The sequence below is a fragment of the Chaetodon auriga genome, chromosome 12, assembly GCF_051107435.1.
Source record: "Chaetodon auriga isolate fChaAug3 chromosome 12, fChaAug3.hap1, whole genome shotgun sequence".
NCBI lineage: Eukaryota > Metazoa > Chordata > Actinopteri > Chaetodontiformes > Chaetodontidae > Chaetodon > Chaetodon auriga.
In genome coordinates, this window is record NC_135085.1 from 18094450 (window position 1) to 18113124 (window position 18675).

At 43.1% G+C, this 18675-nt stretch overlaps 4 protein-coding genes across 4 annotated transcripts; all 4 read left to right on the forward strand.

Annotated features, from left to right (window-relative positions):
• Positions 1-108: 108 nt before the first annotated feature.
• Positions 109-2098, forward strand: LOC143329543 (protein THEM6-like). Its single transcript, XM_076745511.1, has 3 exons — positions 109-185; positions 1067-1574; positions 1683-2098. The coding sequence occupies exons 2-3, from the start codon at positions 1071-1073 to the stop codon at positions 1788-1790; spliced, it is 612 nt and encodes a 203-aa protein (XP_076601626.1). The 5' UTR covers positions 109-185; positions 1067-1070; the 3' UTR covers positions 1791-2098.
• Positions 2099-3496: 1398 nt separating this feature from the next.
• Positions 3497-6563, forward strand: LOC143329763 (protein THEM6-like). The gene is made up of 3 exons (XM_076745802.1): positions 3497-3568; positions 4124-4628; positions 5280-6563. The coding sequence occupies exons 2-3, from the start codon at positions 4128-4130 to the stop codon at positions 5385-5387; spliced, it is 609 nt and encodes a 202-aa protein (XP_076601917.1). The 5' UTR covers positions 3497-3568; positions 4124-4127; the 3' UTR covers positions 5388-6563.
• Positions 6564-7903: 1340 nt separating this feature from the next.
• LOC143329762 (E3 ubiquitin/ISG15 ligase TRIM25-like) lies at positions 7904-12544 on the forward strand. Its single transcript, XM_076745800.1, has 7 exons — positions 7904-8588; positions 9763-9858; positions 10060-10293; positions 10385-10544; positions 10635-10736; positions 11535-11633; positions 12000-12544. The coding sequence occupies exons 1-7, from the start codon at positions 7992-7994 to the stop codon at positions 12065-12067; spliced, it is 1356 nt and encodes a 451-aa protein (XP_076601915.1). The 5' UTR covers positions 7904-7991; the 3' UTR covers positions 12068-12544.
• A 346-nt stretch (positions 12545-12890) lies between these two features.
• LOC143329760 (tripartite motif-containing protein 16-like protein) lies at positions 12891-18634 on the forward strand. Its single transcript, XM_076745790.1, has 7 exons — positions 12891-13511; positions 14698-14784; positions 14897-15130; positions 16174-16333; positions 16429-16479; positions 17926-17985; positions 18069-18634. The coding sequence occupies exons 1-7, from the start codon at positions 12924-12926 to the stop codon at positions 18593-18595; spliced, it is 1707 nt and encodes a 568-aa protein (XP_076601905.1). The 5' UTR covers positions 12891-12923; the 3' UTR covers positions 18596-18634.
• The last annotated feature ends 41 nt before the right edge of the window (positions 18635-18675 follow it).

Here is an 18675-nt window from a genome sequence, read left to right on the forward strand (position 1 = left end):
GTATGCTTTCTTTCTGAATGACCGTCGAGAACTTCTTTGTCAGTAATAGTTTCATTTTGAAGGCTGTTTTGAAGGCCGGAAGTGTTTTCAACGTGCGGTTAAACTTCCAGCTTGACTGTTGTCGAGTCGAGTGAATGGACGGCGTGAAGTCTGCTCGGTGAATCTCAGTGCGACCAGGACAACAGGTGAGCGTTAGTGAAGTTTAAATAGTCGGTATCTGAACTTTATCTGTTTGCTGACGTTCGCCATAAAGACGGTCTGAAAACTGGATACTAACTCATTTACCTCAACAGGTAAAGTTAGTGAGTTTTACCTCGCACCCGCCAGCGTTAATGGTAACGTTAGCTTAAATTTCAAATCTCAAAATGTTAAGACGTTATTTTCAATTTTTGTGAATTGCATCTCTGGCAAAACATGCTCTCAGGACTGCTGTGCTAACCAGACTAAACGTGCTAATTCATTGTTCATTAGTTCTGAGTAACCGCACCGATTTCCATGTCTTTATGGTAATGTTTGGACTTCATGTGGCGGTGTTAGCAGAGTTAGCTTCACATTAGCCAAAGGTGCAATTCGATCATATTTTCATTTAATCTCAACTAGCTAATTCAGCACTTTTAAAGTTGGGCCGTAGAGTTGTTGCAGAGGTAACCTGCTTTTCCTGCAGAACCTGTTTCCACCTGCTCGTCGATCAGCTCACAGGTGTCCTGAATAGAGGAAACACTGACATGAATGATGGAGAATCACCTCCACATGAAGGGGGAACACACCAGGATTAAACCCATTCATGTTAACACACATAACAGCATACTGCAGGTGTTGGTGACTACAAAGAGGCACAGAAATGCCTGTCTGCTGTAGAAATCTTCAATTTAAAGTTTTATTTTGTCACTTCTTTCATGAAAGGTATTTGATGAGAACAAGCAGAAAAATAATTTGTTAAATAACTTGAGTCAAACTGGCTTTTTGTCCCACCGTTATAAGCCACACAGCTTACCTTCTTTAATCATATCTTCACATCTCAGTAACCCCGCTGCCTTCGCTCTCTGTGTGTCTGTCCCCTCCTCAGAGAGATGTGGTGGGTACTGTGGCTGCTCGCAGCCTTGCTGGCTCTCTTCTGCAGCCTGGATGTGTGGTACTTCTTGCGGGCAGCTGTCACGGTTCTCCGGGCCTGGTTCCAGCCTCCAGTCTGGGACATCACCGCAGAGCAGACCCTTACAGGCCGGGTCACTCCCCATGACATCGACATGTGTCACATGAACAATGCTCGTTACCTCCGGGAGTGCGACTTCGCCCGCTTCTCTCTCTACACGCGTAACGGTGTGTTCAAGGCAATGCGGGCGCTCAGGGCTTCAATGGTAGTGGGAGCCACCACCATCCGTTACCGCAGGGCTCTGTGTATCGGTGAGGGGTACGAGCTGCGGACTCGCATCGTCTCTTGGGATGACAAAGCCTTTTACCTTGAGCAGAGATTTGTGTCAACAAAAGATGGGTTGGTGTGTGCTATCATGTACTGCAAGCAGAATGTCGTACGCTGTAGCCCGGACAAGGTCATGCAGCACCTGTGCAAGCGGAAGGTAAGGGACGGATGTTTTGACACACATGCGCATTTTACTCTGGATTTTAATGAAAAAAAGGCCTTTTGATGATTGATGGACATTGAGTTTATGGTTTGCTCCTTGCAGGTGGAGTGCCCTGAGTTTCCAGAGGACCTTCAGCACTGGGTGAACTTCATCTCCACCAGCAGCCAGAGCCTCAGGGCCGAGAGTGGTCTGGACGAGAAGAACAAATAAGACATTTTATGGGCAGCTGTTAAGACTTTTTGTACGCCTAATTTATCAGCTCAGGATTCAAACGCCCTGTAAGAGAGACTGTAAGAGAGAGATTTGTCCTCTGTCTGCAGTTACTTGACTTAAAGACACTTGTGCCTACACTTCTGAAGACTCCATTACTTACCTATGCCAACACTGGAAGCACTAACACACTGCATTGTTTTGCCAGGCCGACAAAACCGACTACTTATTCAGCAATAGGAAAGTAATGTGAATCTACAAAATGTATCATCTTGTTTTGTTGCAGCAATAAAACAATCAGTTTTCAAGTCCTGTTGACGCACTATATGCCCTCACTATGTGTACAAACACACCGCTGTGCTGAGTTTAGTTTGAGGTTTTCATTGTAAGCAAATGTTAAACTGTGAAAACAGCAGCAGTAAAGACAAGAAATCCAATAAAATCAGTAAAAGATGCAATAGAACAGATGAGACTTTGACCAAAGGTGTGAAGTAGATGAAAACTGGATTAAGTATCATGTCATGTTCAACACGTTGTATTGTCTCCAGGCAGAAACCATCACCTCAGAGAGCGACGTTAAGGACACAGTAATTTATCTGTTTAACAGATTCCACAAGAGAAACAAAACACATGACTGTTACAGCAGCCCGACGGCAAATTCACAGTTAGCTGTAGTGTTACATGAGCAGCACAGCAGATTAAAGATGCCTGAGTAAAAATAATAGTCTGGGTTGCTTTAGCAAAGTGATGTTCAATTGAAACCAGTTGCTGGTGGCAGAGTGAAGCGACTTCTGGCTGAGCTCTTAAATTATTTTTTAATTAAGGTACACACATAAATCTTTTACATATTAATAGGATGGAAACTGATAACGAACATTACAATTGTATTTTAAACTTGGGTTTTCTTGAATTCAGCTTCATGTATATTTTGCCAGTGTGGGAATTGAGTTGATCAGGAAGTACAAACAAAAAAGTACCTACAGATGAATTTGAGTGGAGGAGACAAAAAGGTGCTACACAGACTTGGAACCACATTAAGGCAAGAAATAAACATGCAGATTTAGTCAGTGAGTTCTAAGTTTTAAAGAATGGAAATATGCACGGATCCATTAACAGTCCCAGCCACAGAGGTGACGTATGCAAACGAACATCAGATTTTCCTAAGTCTGTTTACTGTTGAGTTGAAGGCCATTTTATAGCTTTAGAGTGGGCAGAACAGATCAAACCAAACACAGACTCAGTCTTTGTAGGTGCTACAATTTCGATGACATTCTTTATTCTTTAATGGTTCCCCAGCAGTTTTCACAAAGGGGTTGCAAGTCTGCCCAGGGTCTTCATTAACATAGCAAAAGAAAATACAAATTAGACACACACTGTATCAATAAGACAAATATGCTGCGTAAGCCAGCCATAAAGATAAGAATCTTCATGCAAGCCTGTGTTGTAAAATGACAGTAAATGGACCTTCATATCTTGATTGAGAGGGAGGGGCAGAGTCATCACCGGGGTCAGTAGATAAAGGTGAAAAATTACATTAAATTCAAAATAGAGTGGAAATTGTGAGGAATAGAAGACGAAATAAACGAGATGAAGTAACACGGACTGTATGAGTTAACTAACTCCAGAAGGTGGCAGTAATAGCACGCGGAGGATTCCAGGTGCCGTTAAACCCCAAAGAAGAATAACGTGTCGTCACACCCGGAAGTCCTGTTCATTCATTCTACCGGTTTCTGCAAGTTACATCGCAGCCCATGGTCGCACTCTCTTCTGGACGCGCAGTAAGTTTTACAGCCAGAAAAAGACACTTCTACCGTGTCTGCGGCTGTTATTTAAATTTCTACATTGAGGAAACTTCTGGATAGCTTCTTCACTCATCAAGAGTTAAGTCTTTATTCTGCCAAGGCCACTAACTGCCGGTAGCTAGCAGCTAAGCTAACAGATTTGGCTGTCAGCAGGTTGCGCCGCGTTCATTTGAATGCAGCAGATTTAGCTTCCTGGTCCTCTCAAGGTTGAAGTGGCTGATGGTGAGAATGTGTTGCTTCCGTATTTTTTTAGCTTTAATATTATGTCAACGAGTGATTGAAGCACTAACCTCCTGCTTTTCTAACCACTTGCGCTGACATTGATGAGGTCAAAGGAGCATTCGGTAAAATAATCTGTGTGGTCATGAATTTAGAAAACACACACAGCATTTCTTAAAGGAAATTGTTCTAGTGTGTCATAAATCGGCTGTTTAAGTCACTTAAAAATGCTGTGGTAATGTGCAGAATATAATTTGCTTTGAGATGTACGAGTTTTGGTCCTTGTCATGAATATTTGGACTGTTGTTGCAGAGAGATGTTGCTGCTGGTGCTGGGTGCCCTCCTCCTGCTCTTCTGCAGTCTGGATGTATGGTACTTCCTACGCGGGGCCCAGGTGTTCATCCAGGCGTGGTTCCAGCCCCGAATATTGGACATTCTAGCTGAGCAAACCATTGATGGCATGGTCCTTCCCCATGATCTGGACTACATGGGCCACATGAACAACTCCCGATATCTAAGGGAGTGTGACTTTGCCCGCTTCCACCATTACATGCGAAATGGGCTGTTCATGGCCTCACGCAAACTTGGGGCCAAAATGGTGGTGGGGGCCTCCACCATCCGGTACCGACGCTCCCTGGCCTTCCGTGAGGCTTTTGAGATTCGGACCAAAGTAGTGGGATGGGACGAGAAGGCGTTTTACTTGGAGCAACGCTTCGTGTCCAAGAAAGATGGTTTTGTGTCTGCGGTGATGCTCTGCAGGCAGAATGTGGTGCGCTGCAGCCCAGAGAGCATCCTCGAGTTTGTCTGCAAAAGGAAGGTGAGGAATAGATCGAGGAAAGTGTTGGGAAGACGTTGGTAGAGTTACAGCTGATGATTGTTTTCATTATTGCTGCTGATCATTAAAACTGAAAAATGCTCTTTACAGTTTTTTTAAAGCCCAATATGATGATGTCAAATTGATTGTTTTCCCAAATCACACTTAAAAACATAAAAGTGTTCTGTTTACTATTTAATAAGACGAGTAAAAGCAGCACATCTTCAAAGTTCTGGCAATATATTTTTTCTTTTTGTTTGCGAAACGACAAAGTAATAATCCATTAAAATAGATGCCAATTATTTTTTTACTTTATTGTTACTGTTCAGTTTAAGAAGTGGTGAAAAATGTCATTCACAGCTTCATTAAGCCCAAGGTGATGTTACTTTAAATGTTACTTAATGTTTGACCAACAGTCCAAAATCCAAAGATGTTCAGTTTTCTATTACACAAGACAAAGAAAAGCATTGAATCCTCACATACTGGAAACCTGGAAATATCCTGTGTTTTTTCTTTAAACAAGAAAAAAAAAAACCTTCATTGACTATCAAAATTGTTGCCAGTTAATTGTCTGTCAATAGACGGATCGTTTCATCTCTAGACTGTGGCTTTACTGTGTTTTGGCGCTCTGCTTATTTTGTTGTTTGCGTGCAGATCGAGTGCCCCGAGTTCCCCGAGGACCTCAAACACTGGATTAGCTTCATCTCGGCCAGCAGCCAGGCCCTGAGAGCAGAGAGTGGACTGGAAGAGAAGAACAAGTAAAGCCACACCATGTACCATGAGTGTAGACCCACATATCATTTACATTGCACGCACATATACAGAACACATACACGCACACAAACAGTTAAACATCGTAGAGGGTTTTTAGTTGACTTACAATATTCCATTTATCTCTGTTTCGGGGTCTTGCTGTGTGTTTTTGTATGACTTGAACAGAAATGCTGAACTTGGGACAGCTGAATATGAAAACTTGAACTGGAGGGTATTCCATGGTTTAAAGGCACTCCGTTGTATACGCTGGGATCGCACTGACAGTTGTTCTTTAAGAAGGAAGCGACACAAGAACGTAGCTTTATCCTAGCAGCTTATTCAGCACTTGATTGTGAATAGACTGGCTTTAGACATCTTCATTTACCAAATCCTCAGATAAGCATGCAGAGGAAAAAAAAAAAAAGTAATCTTCCCCTGACATCAACGCATGTTTTGAAACAAACAGAATTGTTTTGTGCCTGTTTCTCTTGATTAGCCGTAGTTTACAATTACAGTTTCAGAGAACTATAAGTTTTTACGCAAAAACGTAGGTGTGATGAAATACTTGAATGGACATCATGAACTCATGTACTGCTAATTGTTTGAATCTTTCCATCAGCATTTTGCACAAAGCGTAACCCCAGTGACTGAATCCCTGTTAACAGTCTGAAAGGGAATATTTGATTCTGAAGGGTCCTCTTATCAGCACGGTGTCCTAATTTCTAATATGTGCATTTTAAGGGTGGGCTTCTTGATTGTAATTGCATGTAACATTACGAAAACGTGCTCAAACAGGCAGAGTAAGCAAATGCTAATATGAGGTTGCTGGCAACTTTTCAAAACTTGCAGCGCACAATGAACAAATATGTTTGGTTTTCATTGAGACGACCTTACAAAATCTGGAACCTTCCCTTTAATGCATCAAAGTTTTTGTTTGTGACCAAAGTAATGTACTGATCTGTATGAGGAAGGAAACAAAATCAGTCTACAATGACCTGTTTTTTTTTTATGTTCATGCACTGAAAAACTTATCCTGTTTGGTTAATTTAAGTTTAAAGATATTGTCCTGTTATTTTCCACTTATATTATTTCTGGTTTATTGATATTCATCAATGTATCAAACTTTATTTATTGTGTTTGTCATTTATGTAAAGGCATTTTGAATTAAAAATGCTTTGGAAACTATGTTTGGCCGACTGGGCTCGCCTCTGAAGTGCTTGTTACTCAGCCTGAGTGAATGTACTGTGGTTTGTGGTCCCACATTGAACCTCACTGATTATTTACAGCTCAGTGATGCTATTGGATATGCAACCAGTGGAGTCAGTATGTAAACCACATGCTGCAGGAACGCAACAGAATGAAACTGATGTCTGCTCGATACAAATAGGTCTAGATGACTGTAAAAAGGCAGTTTTTTTCTTTTTAGAGGTGAAGAATTTGTTCTTTCTGTTGTTCAGAGTTGGTCAAGCTGGAGCTCAGCGCCCTGTGGTGTTCCTGTAAATATACAGTATTATATACAGTATTCATCCGACAGCTTTGGTTGTTTTAGGCATTTGCAGGTTAAAGTTTTACATTGAAAAACAAAGTATGAAAAGTAAGTTGAATTAGCTGAACCTCAATCAGCTACATTACAAATGATTCTTACATGTTAATGCATTAATAATTAAAATCCAGTCAAACATAATACATCTCTGACAGGAGCACCTCTGCTGCATAATGACCGAAGTACATGTGGTTGATCAAACTACGATTATTTACTTCACGAGTTTGAATGTAAATTCAGAGACATCCAAATCCTTCAAAATAAAAGCACCACCTCCACGAATCTTAACTACAAAAAAAAAGCACAAATTCTCCTTTGACCTTCATTTTTACAACATTGTTGAATTTTTAGTGTTGAATTTAAGTTCAAGGATGTTGTATAAAGTCTATACAGAGAAAATTTATGGTATGTGTGTTATAGTTCTCATTTATGAAGTAGTTAAAATTTGTTTCATTTTGCCCACTTAAAACATAAAACATAAAGATACTGTTTACATGTTAATACATCAGTAATTGTATCTTGCCTGTTTTAATAAAACGCTCTAAAGGGGGACATTTATTAGTTTCAGTACGTTTTGCTGATAATACCTCTGTACTTTTTCTAAAGTATAATTTCGAGTGCAGGTTTTTTTTTATTGTAATTGAGTCTTCTTTCTCTCTTTTCTCTCTTTTTTTAGTTTCTTTCTGTTTTGTTTTGTTTTTACATTAGTTGTGACCACTTTGACTTCAGGATAGGATCCATAATTCTTCCAGTACTGTATAATGTATACATGTCATAAAACATACATAAAACAAAACGACAAATTAAGTCCACATAAAATATCACGTAATTGTAGAACCTTTTTATCTTCTAATTTAGTGTTAATACCGATTAAATACGGTGTACCGTTTAAGTTCCATTATTTTGAAATGCAGTGTTTTTTAAAGATTAAACTCCCCGTTCAGCTTCCGGTGAAGTCTCGCTGGCCCCGCCCCTTCCCTTTTACTTCCTGTAAACAAAGCAGCTGCTGTCTCTCTGTCAGATTCCTGTGTTTTAGCTCATTTTCGACACCCTCTCCTGCGTTTTCGACGATGGCCCAAGCCGGCGTGGTCCTGGACAAGGACCAGTTCAACTGCTCGATATGTCTGGACGTGCTGAAGGACCCTGTGACCATCCCGTGCGGACACAGCTACTGCTCCGGGTGTATACAGAACTACTGGGACCAGGACGACTACCTGGGGGTCTTCGTCTGCCCTCAGTGCAGGCAGAACTTCAACCCGAGGCCGCTGCTCGCCAGAAACACCATGTTGGCCGACGTGGTGGAGAGATTCAGAAAGACCGGACTCCAAGAGACCACGACGGCTTCCTGCCAAAGTTTTGCCGAGGCCGACGACGTGGAGTGCGACGTCTGCACCGGGAGGAAAAACAAAGCGGTGAAGTCCTGTCTGGTGTGTCTGGCCTCCTACTGCGACCAGCACATCCAGCCTCACTACGAGTCCGCTGCCTTCAAGAAACACAAGCTGGTGTCGGCCTCCAAAAAACTCCAAGAGACGATTTGTGGGCAGCACGACAAGCTGCTGGAGGTGTACTGTCGCACCGACAAGCTGTGTATCTGCTACCTGTGTCTGACCGACGAGCACAAGGGACACGACACGGTGCTGGTGGAGGCCGAAATACAACAGAAGCAGGTAATCGAAGCGTCTGATCGAGTCCAGACAAGGCTGCCGATCAGCGTCAGGATGTAACTCAGGACTGTACTTAAGTACAAATGTGCAGGGCTGCAACTGACAATTATAGTCATGTCATTTTCTCCACTAATCGATCAGTTGCTCAGTCTATAAATTGTCAGGAAATGGTGAAAACACCAGTGTTTCCCAAAGTACAAGATGAGGTTCTCAAATGTCTCGTTTTGGCCACAACCCAAAGATATTCAGTTTACTGTCACAGAGGAGTGAAGAAACCGGAGGATGTTCACGTTTAAGAAGCTTCAATCAGAGAATTTCAGCTTATTTTCTTAAAAAACAAAAAACAAACATTAATTGACATCTTGGTTACAGCTCCACAAATGTGAGGTACTTGTACTTTGTACTTTTTGCTCGTGCTACACCTTATTTCAGAGGGAAATATTGTACTTTTACTCCACTACACTTATCTGACAGCTTTAGTTACTTTACAAATACAAACACATGACAGTATACACGAGTCCAGCTGGAGTGATTTAGGCGCTCAACTGATTAATCGATTGGAAGAAAATTAACTGGTGATTTGGTCATTTTAATAGTTTTTTCAGCAAAAGATGTCATAGTTTTAGCTTCTTTAATAGGAGGATTTTTTGCTTTTCCTTTGAAATTGACTTTATTTTTAATCATTTTGAGGTTTGGACAAAACAAACTTTTTGTCACTTTGCCTAATTGTGACAGAATTTCTTACTATTTCCTAAATTTTTACAGACAAAACAACCAGGCAGGGAACGAATCAATAATCAAAATAAGCATTAGTAGCAGTCACATACAAACTAGTTAGAAGTGAGTTCCTCCTCAGCCGACCTCAACAGTAAGATCCTGCTTTTACGTTCAGACATGAGTGATGTAATCTGGTCCAATGTGATCAGGAAGTAAACGTTTCACAGATCAAACAAAGAGTTTACACAACCTTTAACATCTTCATGTTAATCTGTTCCAGGTTTGATAGATTTAGATAAGGTTTGTTTGTTTTATCTCAACCTGGTCTGATGGAGGAAATGAGTGATGAACTTCGTATATGACGTTAAACAGATGTTGGACGCGATGAATATACTCAAACACAGTTTAATGTGAAGTAAAAGTGACTTTAATTTCCAGTTTTTCTCATATTTGTCCTCAGAGGCAGCTCGGTGACTTGAAGCAGAGCTCTCAGCAGAGAATCCACCAGAGGGAGAAGGAGGCCCAGGAGCTGAGACAAGCCATTTTCGCCCTCACTGTAAGAGCCAACACCCAGTTTGCTTTAATGCAGAAATCCAGTAGATCAACACATAGATGTCAAAAATGTCTTGCTCTTCCAGGGTCCTGCAAACAGTTCAGAATTTACTTTTTACGACCCTCAAAGCTGCTAAAACTTGATGAAGCGTCCTCCGGTCGCAGCAGTCCTCTCTGCCACGTGTTTCTTTGTGCCTCCCCGCAGCGCTCTGCTCGGGCAGTGGCCGAGGAGAGCGACGCCGTCTTCACCGAGCTGATTCGCTCCATCGAGCTGAAGCGCTTTGAGGTGAGAGAGCTGATCAAGGCGCAGGAGAAGACGGCCGTCGGTCAGGCCGAGCAGCAGCTGGTGGAGATCCAGAAGGAGATCGCTGAGCTGAAGATGAACGAGGCTGAGCTGGACAAACTGTCCCGCACGGAGGACCACATCCATTTTCTTCAGGTAATCCCGCTCAGGTTTTTCAGACTTCAGCTGCAGTAACTCTCCCTGATCGCGGCTCAGACCTTTACTCTCTCTCGGTTCGTCGCTCCAGAGCTGTCAGTCTCTCCGTGCTCCACCCATGCCGATGGCTTCGCCTTCGGTCGCCGCCGACCCCAAACTCACCTTCGGCCCGGTGATGACGGCTGTGTCGGATTTTAAAGGACTGCTGCAGGAGGTCTGCCAGGAAGGATTTGTCTGCATCTACGAGAAAGGTAGAAACGAAGAGTTCCCTCAGATCAGCTTTTTGATCGAGTGCAAATTCTTCTGCTAACACCTGTTTGTGTGATTTCTCTCTTTTGCAGTGAGAGATGTCGTTATCGTAGGTCCTCCAAATGCTGCCATGCAGCTAAACACAACGCAGCCCGGCGAGGGCGAAGCAGCCGCACAAATGGAAGCGACGCTCGGTGAGTCCACGAACCTGCACGTGCTCAACTTTAAGATGTGATGTGGATGATCCAGAAATAACAGCTTTTATCACAGGTGTTTAAAGGGAAGCATTCTGCAGCTTACAGCTCTGTTTGATCAGGTTATTTATTGATTGGTAACGAAATAGTTTCAGTTTGAACATCAGGCTGCAGGGTTTACCCCCACATAAAATGTATTAATTTATCATCTAATGTTGATTACTACAGTGAGTATTCATGCACATATACCACATAGCACAGCATTTAGAGACAGACCAGCCTTTAAAATACAGAAACGATTCAGCAACAGAATACACAGAAAACAAAATGAACAGAAATCAACTGTGAACTTGAATCTGGACCTCTGAATGTGACACACATGCATTGACTGTCTAAGAAACATCAGTTACACCAGTTTTTAAACTCAGATTAATGTTTTAATTGCACTCAGATCCAATTCTGGGTGCCCAGATCTCATTTTAGTTCATTTCAGACAAACGCACTCAGTAAATAATTCTCGGCCTTATCGTCTGTACTGGTTCACATTGATGTTTTTCATACTGAACTGCATCCAGCGTGATTTAAAAAGTCCTAAATTTAACTTGCTGAACTCTGCATACTCCCTGTTTGTCTGTGCATCTCGGCCTCGCCGCAACATCGTGCAGCACAAACACCTTTGTCAACTTGTTTGTTTATAGTAGAGTTTGCTGAATCTGCACAAGTGGCAGGAAGGCAGCGCCGCACAGTCTGATAGTTTGGACAGCTGAGACTCCGTGTTTGCTCTCTTTGTGCTTGCAGTGATCCCGCCACCTGGCCTAGACCAAAGTCCTGTGAGCCCTCTCAACCCTTTCCTCACCCCAGGACCTGCTGTGCCCACCTTTGCCCTATCAGCGTTTGGTAAATAGAGTCATTATTGAAAATTAGATGCATTTCAGCATTAAAGAGTGCATAGAGACCATTGTATGTGAGCAAACTGTGTCATAATGTTAACATTTTAGGAGACGTAAGTTTAAAATATTTCAACCTTTTTCATCTCAGGTACTATTTTTTTTATGCAATTATACTATGATATCTTGTGTATGTGGTTTTATTTGTAGTAATTAGTGAAATTGATGTGGTAAATTCACAGTGTTGCATCGTCCTGTTAAAATGGTTCAGCTCATGTCCAGGAACACACGTGTGAGCTCACATGTCCTCCTTGTCTGGACGTTTTTGTTGCCTCGGGCCGCTGCAGACTAATAATTGCTCCTCTTGTGCGCTCAGGATCCAAACTCTCCTCAGGATCCAGACAGAGGCACCTTCAGCGACGCGCTCACCCCAGGAGGAAATAGACCTGCAGCGGACATCAGCGCTTCACACGCACCTGCACGGCCTGAACGTCCTCATACCTCAGTGCTCTCCTTCTCCCCTCAAAAAATCTGCACTGTGCATTTCTAAATCCATCTCTTAGCTTTAATTTAATCGACTGAGTTTTCAGCACATTTCTGCATTATCGTGCAGGTACGAACAGAGATGAGGAAAGAATTTCAAAGTGCCACAGACAAACACACTGACAGTGCATTTACTTTAAGTATTAAGCAGCACAAAGCAGGACTGAACTCACTACATCCTGTTTCAGTATTTGCAATTTGACATTAACTTGAAATTTAGTGAGTTTTTAGCGTTTTTTTCTTGACATGGTTATGCTTTTATAATTACATTTTTACCAAAATCACAAAATAACAATTTTGCTTTACAGATATGTGTAATAATATATTGTGATTTGTGACATGCTGACATTAAAAAAAGCAAACACACTGGTACAATCAAAAAGACTTTCTCAAGGGTGGTGTTTATTTGCTGGATGGCTGGTTTACATTTCACTGTACACTGAACTAATCCAGGTATTAGTGCTGGATGCAGACGTGGAACAACAGGTGCCACAGCTGCAGTGCCTTTGTGTGAAATGTTACGTGTCAAACTGATCACAGGTCAGTGCATCCTCTGTGCTATATTTAGAAGAGGCGGTTCGACAGGAAGCTGCTCTTCGCCCTTTAACGCCTCACCTGTGACAGCCTTTTTGCTGGTTTGCCGGCTGTGATTGGAGGCCTCGCGGTGGAGCAGGTGAAACCTGAGACGCTGATATGTGCACACCTGTGAGCCCCGCCCATCTTTGTCCCTCCAGTTTCTGTTCAGATTTTGTAGGAAATGGCAGCAGCGACAACTATTTCTGTTGAGCAAGAGCAGTTTTGTTGTTCGGTGTGTCTGGAGGTTTTGAGGGACCCGGTGACGATCCCCTGTGGACACAGCTACTGTCTGGACTGCATTGAGGACTACTGGAACAGGGCCAAGCAGAAAGGCCAGTTCAGCTGCCCTCAGTGCAGGCAGGTGTTCAACCCGAGACCTCTGCTGAGCAGGAACACCGTCCTCGGCGAGGTGGTGGAGAAGTTTCAGCAGTCTGGATTTCAAGCTGCCGATCAGCACTCGGCCAAAGCAGAGGAGGTGAAATGCGGCGTCTGCACGGGGAAGAAGAGCAAAGCGGTGAAATCCTGCCTGCTCTGCTCGGAGTCTTACTGTGCGGCTCACCTGAAAGCCCACGACAAACGCTTTCAGGGGAAGGCCCACAGGTTGATCCCGGCTTCGGAGCAGCTGAGGGAGAAGCTGTGCCCGCAGCACGACAAATCCCTGCGGATGTACTGCCGCACCGACCAGCAGTACGTCTGCTCCCAGTGCGTCAAAGAGCGGCACCGGAGCCACGACGCGGTGCTGCTGGTGGACGAGCGGGCAGCTCAGCAGGTGGGTGTCGGCGACTCTTCACACGCACAAACTATAAATGAACATATAGTGGAGTTCACATGTTTCTGAACAGCTCGATATGCAGTTACATCAACTTACATATAAATTAAATTGTAACCGCCAGCACGGTATAAAAAGAGAGGCATACAAACATACATATGTAGACTTCAACTATACGTATGTACATTGTGTAGAAGCTTATAAGAATACTGTTGCTGGTGTTCAACTGCACATGAGAAAAACGTATTGTTGATATATAGATAATATACAGTGTTTTGCACGGTAGAAAGAAAAAAAATTATGTGATTATGTTATCTTAAATAACAGTAGTGCGATCAGTCGGTTTGTGATGCAGAAATGGAAAACAGCATCAACACATGCTGCATCAATGCTGCTGGAGTTAAACAGTGTGACAGCTGCTGGGATGGAGGACCTGTCCGCTACTGAAGGAGCTGCGTTAGCCCCCCACCGTCTCATGCAGGGGGTGGGATGGGATGTCCGTGATTGATGCCAGCTTGTCTAACACCCCCCTCCATCGTCCAGGACAGAGTCAGCTCTCCTGACCAGTTTGTTTAGTCTTTTTCTGTCCCTCTCGTGTCTGATTTCAGGCACTAAGGGAGTAGTTTGGCATTTCGGGAAGTGTATATCTTCTCTTTCTGTCCGTGAGTTACATGGGAAGGTTGATACCACTCTCACATCCGTCCGCAAAATATACAGCTGCAGCCAGCAGCAGTTAGCTTAGCACAAAGACTGGGAACCCGGCTGACCAGCTGAGACTCCAGGAAGTTTACTGTTCCCAGCCAAGAAATAGTCCACCTAACTGCCTCTATGAGCTGTGTGTCACAGCCTCTGCTGCAGCCTCAGCTGATGTCGTGTTGATAAATGGGCTTGATTTGTATATCTTGATGGAGGACATGTCTTTATGGCCTGGTGTAAAGGCTAAGGCGTTTCAAATATTGAACACAGGGGGTGTAAAATGTGCCCTGGTCTGGTCTTGCAGCCCAATCTTGTGCTCTGATGTTACTGAAAAGTTTAGTTTGATAGACCAAAGGCCTTCCAGAGCTATCCAACCCTTTGATTGTAAAATCAAAACTTTCCATCTTGAAAGTCAAGCGTGGAGGAAAGATTCGAGTGAGCGACCTCGGGGACCGCAGTGTGTGATATTCATCTTTTGTTATTCTCTTAGAAAAAACTCCAAGAGACCTGTTTGAAGTCTGGCCAGAGATTGAAGGACACGGAGAAGGAGCTTAGATATGTTGTCAGATACATTAAGGTGAGCCTTTTTTCAAAGCTTCACACACGTTGTTGACACGGTCGACACACACACACACGTGCGGTGTTCATGATTCCTGAAGACCGAAAAGAGAAAACCTTATCCTCCACAGCACTCCACAGAGGCGGCGGTGGAGGAGAGCGAGAGGATTTTCTCCAAGCTGATCCGCTCCATCGAGAAACAAAGCTGTGAGCTGAAGGAGCTGCTCAGAGTCCAGGAGAGAGCGGCTCTCGATCGGGCCGAGGAGCTGCTGGAGAAGACACAGAGGGAGGCGGCGGAGTTCAGGAGGGCTGATGCTGAGCTGGAGAAGCTCTCTCATGCCGAGGACCACGTCCACTTCCTTCAGGTGAGCATCATCAGAGGACTCAGTAAGCTTTTATCACCTGAGAAAAATGTAAAAAATAAGCTGTGGTTTAAGTTTTTAGACACACAGATGATCGTACATGCTTCCGTCTCCTCAAACCTTGATTATCGCAGCAGCCTCCTCACTGGGCTGCGTGGCGTCAGCATGTTTCTTATCACCTTTCAGGCTCTTTGCAATATTTGTGGACCCGTACTTGCCAAACATCTAAGAATTACACTTAAGAATGCTGTAAAAGTCAACTTAGGAGTACGTTTAACTGAAACATATTTATTTTTTATGTTAGAGTACATGAATGAAAAGATTTTTTTTTTTTTTAAATCAAAGTGCTCAAAAAACTCTGCTAATGTTCAGTGTGTACTAATATACAGAGGTCAAACCTGCAGCAGTGACTTCTGGCCACTTTTATGTCATTACATTAAACTAAAAATTAAGATGAAAATATGAGGAAATAAAAGAAAACAACCTTTTAAAGCATTAGATTCCAAAACAAGGAGTGGTGGCTCACTGTCAGTCACAATCATACACTTATTTGGATGTATGGCATCTGCAGTAACACCTGGCCCTCAACTCTCATACTAGATCTGTTTTAACAACAAGTCTCTATGACGGACTGTGTGAAAGGCTACCAGATATAATGACAGCCTGGTGTTTTCCCCCTGAAATCTGATTGGTTAAACCTCTGAGGTATTGATTATGACAGATGTTTCTTTTCACAGTAATGAGACAAGGTGTAAACGTGTGTGTTCTCACACAAATGTACCAACAACAAATCCCCAAAGTTCTTCACTGTGGAGCGTTACATTACTATTCTGGTGCAGTGGATTTACTTTATTTACCTTTTTAAACATTTACACTTTCATTTATTTGTTCATTCATACCCTTCGTGCTTCCTGACAGACCCTTTGACTCTGATGTGAACTTGATGTAGTTTCACCACCCACAAAGTGATTCCTTCCTGATTTGCTCAGGTTGTTGCCTTTGTATTCAAATACCTCTAATCTGGTTGTGCTGTTGTGTCACGGCAGAAGTGCAAGTCTCTTCACTTCCCTTCGAAGACGGTGGAGATGCCCAACGCTGACGCACTTCCATATTTGATGTATAAAAGCATGAGAGGAGCCCTGGCTGATCTCAAAGACAGTCTGGATGAAACGCTTGAGAGAGAATTCAACAGGATCTCTGATAAGGGTATGTCTGTTGTGCAGGATTACCGTAAAGATGATTGTTTTGTTTTTTAAACTGTGAACAGCACATACTGACTATTTGCTCGTCTGCATTTCCAGCAATTTCCCTGAAGGAAACCAGCAATAAAGTTACCTCTGAAAAGACTAAAGGTATGTGAGTTTATGTGGTGGTCACTTTGACAGCTTACTAAACCCTGCCTCCTGATTACCAACTGTCCAATCACAGCCAAGCAATCGTAACTATGGACCAGCAGGTCTGTCTGTCAAGCTTTCTGTCCACTATGGTGAGCTGAAAGGCCTGGTAGCTCATTACCCACAGTCATTACTGAGCAGGTTACATTAAAAAAGTCACTACTAGCACATCCACTGGTTTGTATTTACTCACTGTGTAGAAACTGGTCTCATATGTTAAGTTAGTGAGTGCTCTGTCCTTCACTGTAATACAAGAACGATGCCGTTTATTTACACACAGTTAGCAGCAGTGGAAGAAGTATTTGGCTGTTTAGTAAAAGTATCAATACTACACTGTCAAAATACTCCACTACAGATGAAACAATGTATAATTAGCTACATTTTAAGCCTGAAAGTAAAAGCAGGCTCCTCATTGTACAGTACAGTGGACCCTGTCAGTGTTTTACTGTTAGCTTATGTATAAATTTGGATTAATATCACTGCTGTTTAATGTGTATGTTGCATTTTTCTGCTAGCAAAGCTTCACATCCTGTGAGATCATACTTTTAGCATTGCTGTCATGTGAGAAGCACCCATCAACTTTGCATGAACTCAGAAAAACAGGCCTGTTTGCATTTTCCAGCTCTTCTTAGGAAGCAGCAGAATGTTGTCAACCCATAAAGAGACACTTAATCCTTCAGTTTATCAAACATTCAGAATCACCAAGTTTGAACATTTTTCATCTGAAAAGTAAATATTAAGTGAAACTGACAAATAAATGTAGGGAATGTAATGAAGGTGAGCATTATCAAGTGTGTATTTAAGATCCCGTTTACGAGATCCTTAAAACCAGTCAGCCTGGAACCACTAAAAAGTCAGCGGGACCTATTTATAGAGGTAACTAACTTAATCTTGGCAATAAGTTCAGCTACATTTGATTAAAGGCCTGCTTTAATCAAATGATTATGTTTCCTCTGTTCCTCTGGGTTCCTCTGTCGTCCCACTTTAAATTTCGTCTTTAGGTGACATCCTCAAGCTTACTGAACATGGAAACACATGACCCAACTGGATGATGTTACCTTCTTTATTGTGGCCACAAGATTCAACTCTATTTCATTATTTCAAATTCTCCACTAGCTGAAATGCACTTTGGGTGATGTAGTCAATGTCTGCCACGATTTATTTATGTACATAGATTAGACTAAAATAAATTTTTTTTTTTTTTTGTGACAGTTGTATTGATGATTTAACCAGGAGTTTTGTGCACATCCAAACAGTGAAAAAGCTCCGTGAGTCACAAGACATTGACTGTGGACAAAAATGAATAGGACTTATACTTCTAGAACCAGTGGCATCTGAAATGGCTTCTCCCACTTTGTACCTTTGTTCTGATTCACACCCGTCACCCCTCCTTGTATCTAACAGCAAAAGACAGTGACACATCATACAACTCGGAGCCGAAGACGAGAGCTGATTTTCTACAGTGTGAGTGCAGCTACTTGCACAATCCATCTTTATGAAACCAGTGACCTCTGCTTTGGTGTCTAATGTGCATCTTATGTGTCCAGATTCCAGTGATCTAACCCTGGACCCCAACACGGCCAACCCTTATCTGAGCTTCTCTGACGGTGGACGAGGGGTGACCACGCGCTTGGAGCCGCAGCCCTACCCGGACCACCCGTCTCGCTTCACCAGCTGGGCTCAGGTGCTGTGCAGAGCGGGGATGGCAGGACGCTGCTACTGGGAGGTGGAGTGGGCCGGCAACGGAGGGGTCTCCATCGGTGCCTGCTACAAAAACATGGGCAGGAATGGAGGAGGGAGCGACTGCAAGCTTGGACACAACTCTAAATCCTGGAGCCTGGACTGCTCTTACTCCGTCTGCTCGTTTCAGCACAATAAGGAGAGCGTGGCCATCGCTGCGTCCTGCTGCGGCAGGATCGGAGTGTATCTGGACTTCAGGGCTGGGACTCTGTCGTTCTATAACGTCACTGATTCAATGGTTTTACTTCATAGAGTAAAGACGACATTCAGCCAGCCCATCTATGCAGGATTTTGGGTGGGGTTGGGCTCGTCTTTGAAGCTGTGCTCTCTTTGAGCCGACTGCACTCGCATCAAGAATAACACTTTTTAAGTTAGCTTTCAAGCACGGGGGTTAAAAAACGAAAAGGAGGCAGA

What these genes read in the sequence shown, in the direction of transcription:
- LOC143329543 (XM_076745511.1), top strand. Translation starts at nt 1,071, where the DNA reads ATGTGGTGGGTACTGTGGCTGCTCGCAGCCTTGCTGGCTCTCTTCTGC. An exon ending in AGCACCTGTGCAAGCGGAAG is followed by an intron (nt 1,575 to 1,682) that starts GTAAGGGACGGA and finishes TGCTCCTTGCAG; the next exon opens with GTGGAGTGCCCTGAGTTTCC.
- LOC143329763 (XM_076745802.1), top strand. Translation starts at nt 4,128, where the DNA reads ATGTTGCTGCTGGTGCTGGGTGCCCTCCTCCTGCTCTTCTGCAGTCTG. An exon ending in AGTTTGTCTGCAAAAGGAAG is followed by an intron (nt 4,629 to 5,279) that starts GTGAGGAATAGA and finishes GTTTGCGTGCAG; the next exon opens with ATCGAGTGCCCCGAGTTCCC.
- LOC143329762 (XM_076745800.1), top strand. Translation starts at nt 7,992, where the DNA reads ATGGCCCAAGCCGGCGTGGTCCTGGACAAGGACCAGTTCAACTGCTCG. An exon ending in AAGCCATTTTCGCCCTCACT is followed by an intron (nt 9,859 to 10,059) that starts GTAAGAGCCAAC and finishes GCCTCCCCGCAG; the next exon opens with CGCTCTGCTCGGGCAGTGGC. An exon ending in ACCACATCCATTTTCTTCAG is followed by an intron (nt 10,294 to 10,384) that starts GTAATCCCGCTC and finishes TCGTCGCTCCAG; the next exon opens with AGCTGTCAGTCTCTCCGTGC.
- LOC143329760 (XM_076745790.1), top strand. Translation starts at nt 12,924, where the DNA reads ATGGCAGCAGCGACAACTATTTCTGTTGAGCAAGAGCAGTTTTGTTGT. An exon ending in ATGTTGTCAGATACATTAAG is followed by an intron (nt 14,785 to 14,896) that starts GTGAGCCTTTTT and finishes TATCCTCCACAG; the next exon opens with CACTCCACAGAGGCGGCGGT. An exon ending in GAGAGCTGATTTTCTACAGT is followed by an intron (nt 17,986 to 18,068) that starts GTGAGTGCAGCT and finishes TTATGTGTCCAG; the next exon opens with ATTCCAGTGATCTAACCCTG.